The sequence below is a fragment of the Sinocyclocheilus grahami genome, unplaced genomic scaffold, assembly GCF_001515645.1.
Source record: "Sinocyclocheilus grahami isolate Dianchi unplaced genomic scaffold, SAMN03320097.WGS_v1.1 scaffold1088.1, whole genome shotgun sequence".
Taxonomy (NCBI): Eukaryota; Metazoa; Chordata; class Actinopteri; order Cypriniformes; family Cyprinidae; genus Sinocyclocheilus; species Sinocyclocheilus grahami.
This window is the reverse complement of record NW_015506267.1, coordinates 552,607-558,686: the sequence shown is the minus strand read 5'-3', so window position 1 is coordinate 558,686 and position 6,080 is coordinate 552,607. Positions and strand designations below refer to the sequence as shown.

At 41.1% G+C, this 6,080-nt stretch overlaps 2 protein-coding genes and 1 pseudogene across 2 annotated transcripts in view; 2 read left to right on the top strand and 1 right to left on the bottom strand.

The window, feature by feature from the left end:
- The window catches only part of sdha (succinate dehydrogenase complex, subunit A, flavoprotein (Fp)), a 12,942-nt gene extending 11,998 nt beyond the window's left edge, over positions 1-944 (bottom strand). The window contains 1 exon segment of the mRNA XM_016252123.1: positions 845-944. Coding sequence (XP_016107609.1) covers positions 845-904 — 60 coding nt within the window. The 5' untranslated portion in view covers positions 905-944.
- Positions 945-1,822: 878 nt separating this feature from the next.
- Positions 1,823-3,060, top strand: LOC107566626 (coiled-coil domain-containing protein 127-like; annotated as a pseudogene).
- An 88-nt stretch (positions 3,061-3,148) lies between these two features.
- On the top strand, positions 3,149-3,865 carry LOC107566620 (coiled-coil domain-containing protein 127-like). Its single transcript, XM_016252111.1, has 2 exons — positions 3,149-3,171; positions 3,433-3,865. The coding sequence occupies exons 1-2, from the start codon at positions 3,149-3,151 to the stop codon at positions 3,842-3,844; spliced, it is 435 nt and encodes a 144-aa protein (XP_016107597.1). The 3' UTR covers positions 3,845-3,865.
- Positions 3,866-6,080: the final 2,215 nt, after the last annotated feature.

Sequence of the window (6,080 nt, the reverse complement as noted above, 5' to 3'; positions counted from 1 at the left end):
GTTCAACCTTAATAAGCGCAAATTACTCTAGACAAACATTTGTGTGTCTTTTTTTTATTGCTGAAGTGTGTTGAATTTCTTCTTCTGCATTCTACGGACGTAAATTTACGCTTTTATATTTGCCAAAAATATAACTTTTTTATTTTAAAAACAGGCAAGCCCTGTCCAGATTTAAAAAGTAACGCAAAAGTAACGTAACGCAATGCATTACTTTCCATAAAAAGTAACTAAGTACCGTAATTAGTTACTTTTTTATGGAGTAACGCAATATCGTAATGCATTACTTTTAAAAGTAACTCTCCCCAACACTGATATTGACAAACAATCAAATGCATTCTGGTCTTTTCTGGTGACATAACAGTGAGACGTCTGGTTATTGCTTCATTGTAATAGACAAATACACTATAGGTTCGGAGATCATCTGGATGCATAAAAATCATGCATCCAGATACTTAAAAAGTGATAATATCTAAGGCATGAGCATTCAGCATCAGCATCACACGGCTAATGCTGCCTGCTTGACCTTCAATGGATTACTGTATACAAACTATCTAAACTTTACTTCTATGAAATGTCACAATACATTAGGTGGAAAAACCCTCAAGCATTATTGCTAAAAGGCAAGCTCTGTTAATAAAACAGCATCACATAAAACGTACACTCATGTAACAGAGGTACTGATACTATGTAACAGCGTTACTTAACACAGCAGATGATGGTTACAAAACAGCACACAACAGGCTACAATATAGCGACATTCGAGTATAAAGCAGTTCAACTGTCGGCCTACACTGGCCGAATGCCATTAAAATACAAAGTATGCAACGTTTATGAGAGGACTTACAGCTTTAGATGACACAATCTTTCTTCCGAGGACACGGGAGGCAGCGCACACCGCAGCCATCTTGCTCTATTTCTGACTGATGAATACGCAAGCGCTTGTGAAGGCGAAGGCCGACTCATTTAAACGAATCGGTTCCTTCGAACAGTTTAAATGATTCAGTGATTATTTCCCTCGGCTTCACGGCGCGGCGTATTGACTCGACTAGGTTTTAGTTCAAAGTTGTTTATCGTAATCGCATATGTAGGTCAGTTTGTTGTAGCAATGATTCAGCTCATAAAAACAGGCATGGATCTTTTCGCACCATCAACCAAATCCTCGGTTCACTTAAACAAATCTTACTTTCGTTCTCAGCTTATTCGGGTTTCCAAGTTATTATACCAAGCACACACAAACGATATTAACGTAAAATATGTATATAAATGCTTAGGCTAAAATAAACAGGGCATGCATTTCGTTCACTTGATCAATTAATTAATAGTAGGCTAACTATAAACGAAAAATTAAACAATATAGTCATTTGTATAAATCAAATATTTAAGCATTTGCCACTTAATTTAACACGTAATTGAAAATAAAGATAGTTGTGTGAATACATGTAGGCCAAATGCAAACGTTCAAAGCTATCAGGCTCAACCAGCTGATTGAAAAGATCCGAACAATTCGATTCAAATGAATCGCAAGCCGGTTTCGCAGCTTCGGTGAGGACCGTACCAATGTTGTCCACAGTGGGGGGGATTTGTCGGTGAGCGTTGTCCCAAAAAACAAACGCAAACATGCTTTGAAGCTGGGTGGAGTTATTTACTGTAAATGCCACTGTATAGAATATAACCCTCACACTTATAAATAAGCGATATTGTTTGTCCAAGAACACTGACGCAGGCTTCAGCCCTACCTATGTATGCTGTAAGTGTAAGCGACTATTTGACTCTATTTGATAAAGGACGAGTGCTTTGAATACTTGCAAGGTAACATGGACATTTGATGTGTTATTGTATTGCCAACATGTATTGTGCTTGCATGACTAATGGTAAATATTCTTTGTTAAAATAATAGTTACTAGCCAAATCGCGTATGCATTTGTCGTGGAAACAGGAAGTGTCATATTTCAACTATTTCTAGTTTCTAGTTAGGAATTGAATGAGAATGCAACTCTCAGTTTGCATAAGGATAGTAATGCATCACTATAAATTAAAATTAGGCAGTTGCTTTTTTCAGGCATTTAATGTCAGAATTTACAGTTGCCTTTCCCTTTTTATATCATATTGGTCAAATGCTTGATATAGAAGTATGCATTTATTTTCCAGCTGCAGTCCACATGAATAACCTGAATGATCCTCAGGACTGGAATATAAGGCCAGAGAGGCAGGGTGGTGGTGGTGACGGCAGCAAGTGGAACTATGCCTTCCTGGTGCCCATGCTGGGACTCGCTGCCTTTCGTATGTACTACACAACGCTATTGCTTCAGTAGCATGTAAATCGTGATCAATTGCATTTCATATTTTATTTTTATTTGTCTTGTGTTATGTTTTAGGATGGATCTGGTCCAAAGAGTCTCAAAAGGAAATCGAGGAGGCCAAGGTCAAATACGAAAAGACCATAGAGACTATCCAGAAGGACCTGGATGTGAAATACCGACAGACGCTCTCTGAAAACCACAGAGAAACAGCTCAGCTCGAGCTTGATCTAGAGAAAGAAAAGCAGCGGGTGCTTGGCTACCGTCAAGCCCTGGCTTCCCAGAGTCGGCAGCTCGGGGAGGAACGTCGAGGCATGAGGTTGGAACGTGACGCTCTAGAAAACGAAAAATCTAGATTGCGTTACGCAGGACCTGCTGGCGCCCTCTTCCACGAGGCCCTGGAAAAGGAGAAAGAGCGAGAGCGGGGGGCTTCACTGGCTCTGAAGAACGTAGAGTACAGGCTGGTGGAACGGCAGAGGGCCTTTTGCAGTATTTTGGTGCCCCGTGTGAGGAGGGTGGAGGTGGAGAAGGACCTTCTGGTTCGTACGGCTAAAGAGCCCCTTCTTGCACATCTGGAGATGGAGGATGGTCTCAGGGATATTTTTTAAATGATCGCAGTTGTGCCGAGTATCTCAACACAGATGAGCGCAGGAACGGGAGTCTGATGTGGCTGTATCTCAGATACTGGCAGCTGCAGCTCACTCTTCAGTCACACCAGAGAGCCGAGGCGGCTATACTCGGCATTCAGACAAAAAAGTGACACTGGGAGATCAGAAATGAATCTATATCACTAAAATTATGTATTGTAAAAGATCTCATTTTCAATAAAGTTAATGAGATTCAATTTTGTAATGTTCTTTTCTTCATGGGAAGAGCAACTTAAAGGAGTAGTTTACCCAGAAATGAAAAGATGTAGATGAGTGTGTTTGTTCATCAGAACAGATTTGGAGAAATTTAGCTTTAAAAATGTAATTTTACATCACTTGCTCACCAATGGATGCTCTGCAGTGAATGGGTGCCGTCAGAATGAGAGTCCAAACAGCTGATAAAAACATCACAATAATCCACAAGTAATCCACACCACTCCAGTCCACCAGTTAACATCTAATGAAGAGAAAAGCTGCGTGTTTGTAAGAAACAAATTGTGTTACGCAGGACCTGCTGGCGCCCTCTTCCACGAGGCCCTGGAAAAGGAGAAAGAGCGAGAGCGGGGGGCTTCACTGGCTCTGAAGAACGTAGAGTACAGGCTGGTGGAACGGCAGAGGGCCTTTTGCAGTATTTTGGTGCCCCGTGTGAGGAGGGTGGAGGTGGAGAAGGACCTTCTGGTTCGTACGGCTAAAGAGCCCCTTCTTGCACATTTGGAGATGGAGGACGGTCTCAGGGATATTTTTAAGAATGATCGCAGTTGTGCCGAGTATCTCAACACAGATGAGCGCAGGAACGGGAGTCTGATGTGGCTGTATCTCAGATACTGGCAGCTGCAGCTCACTCTTCAGTCACACCAGAGAGCTGAGGCGGCTATACTCGGCATTCAGACAAAAAAGTGACACTGGGAGATCAGAAATGAATCTATATCACTAAAATTATGTATTGTAAAAGATCTCATTTTCAATAAAGTTAATGAGATTCAATTTTGTAATGTTCTTTTCTTCATGGGAAGAGCAACTTAAAGGAGTAGTTTACCCAGAAATGAAAAGATGTAGATGAGTGTGTTTGTTCATCAGAACAGATTTGGAGAAATTTAGCTTTAAAAATGTAATTTTACATCACTTGCTCACCAATGGATGCTCTGCAGTGAATGGGTGCCGTCAGAATGAGAGTCCAAACAGCTGATAAAAACATCACAATAATCCACAAGTAATCCACACCACTCCAGTCCACCAGTTAACATCTAATGAAGAGAAAAGCTGCGTGTTTGTAAGAAACAAACTTCAACTTCAAACCATTGCTTCAGGCTAAAATATGAGTCCATAATGCATAATATTTCTTTCTCTAGTAAACACAAAACAAAGGAACATAAGCAATTTGTCACAGAGACAACAACATTGAAATGAATGGGGGGGGTTCTGTTCACTGCGGGGCCTCCTCAAGCACGGGGCCCGGTGCGGCCACATCAGTTGCACTTCCCTAAGGACGGCCCTGTAAGCAATGCACAGCAAAACATTTTTAACGAATAAAATGTCTTCAATGGGGGTGGGAATTTAAAAAAGCTTTGCATTTGCAGAACCAGTTTAACCTGTGCTGAATAAATAATTCAAGTTAATCGTACATATTACATGATGGCCTAAAAGAATTGAATCTTACATACTGTATTATAACAGGGCCTTCAAAAATTTGGGTGTAAAGATAAAAAAAATATTTATATATAAGAGTTGGGTCATGTAAATATAAAGCTATCACACCTGCTTGAACATTTTGCTGAAAAGCTGCTTTTGATGACTTTCTTCCTTCATGCAACCGCCAAACAAAGTCATTGAGATGGTGTTATTATCTAACCGATTTTTTCTCTTTTCCAGTGTTTGACCTGATCTGCCACTTAAACTAACTTTGCATTACTCTCTGCGTTTTACTACTGATATTTAATATCAGTTGTATGACTTAATCTAGGGATGCACGATATATCGGCCACCATATCGGTATCGGCCAAAATTTTCATATCGGTGCATCCCTAACTTAATCTGTTAAGTGTTTAAGTATGCTATTCAAATAATTAATTTATGTCATTAAGATTTAATATGTTAAACTAAACAAGATCAGAATTGAGTCAATGGCAATACCAGAGAGGCAGGGTGGTGGTGACAGCAGCAAGTGGAACTATGCCCTCCTGGTGCCCATGCTGGGACTCGGTTTGTTTTGGTCTGTGTGATTCCATGCACTGCCCGTTTACCCAATAGTATTTTGACACCCCGGGTTGCCAGTTTGCGAGTAACATAGCACATTGCAGCCATGGAAGGCAGCAAATGAACTGGGGCAGAGATCACAGATTCTACCGGTCTTACAAAGCCTCAGCATCCATCTTAAAAGCTCTATGACCAGAGGCATCAAATTATCAACTTATCCTCAATCTGGTAACCCATGTGAGCATTGAGTCTGAGGAATTTGGACTGCAGTACCCATTTCAACCGCTAGCTGTCAATATTACATACTGCACCTTTAAAGGGGTCATATGATGCCCATTTTCCACAAGTTGATATGATTCTTTAGGGTCTTAAAGGGGTCATATGATGCTGCTAAAAAGAACATTATTTTGTGTATTTGGTGTAATGAAATGTGTTTATGCGGTTTAAAGTTCAAAAAACACATTATTTTCCACATACTGTACATTATTGTTTCTCCTCTATGCCCCGCCTTTCTGAAACGCGTCAATTCTTTTTACACGTTTTTTTATAATGATTTATACTGTCTTTTTATGCGTTGCGTTGCGTTGCGTTGCGTTGCATTGCATCGCGCCACGTAAACATAAAACTGTCTGCATTTGTGATCGGAGAAATGACAAACAACAAGTGCTACTCTACTGCCCAAAGCTCGCGTTTGAATCATCAGTGGCGACAAAAAACACAGTGGCCTAGCGTGAGGGGAAGCCCTGGCTTAGCGTGCGCTGAGGCCGGGATAGAGTGAGCTGAGGCGGGCTGGACTCCGCTTTGTCCACGGTGAAAGTTGATGTATTCCCTCAGCGACCAGCACGGATCAGCTCCAGGCATGACGAAGCGGATATCGTCCTCTTTTGGAAGACCAAACAAAGTAGTTTCGCTTTCACAACGAAGCACACAGCGTCTTCACGAC

Excerpts from the sequence above, each read along its gene's own strand:
- LOC107566620 (XM_016252111.1), top strand. The coding sequence starts at position 3,149 with ATGTTCTTTTCTTCATGGGAAGA. Across the intron at positions 3,172-3,432 it reads TTCTTTTCTTCATGGGAAGA|AAACAAATTGTGTTACGCAG; the intron begins GCAACTTAAAGG and ends CGTGTTTGTAAG.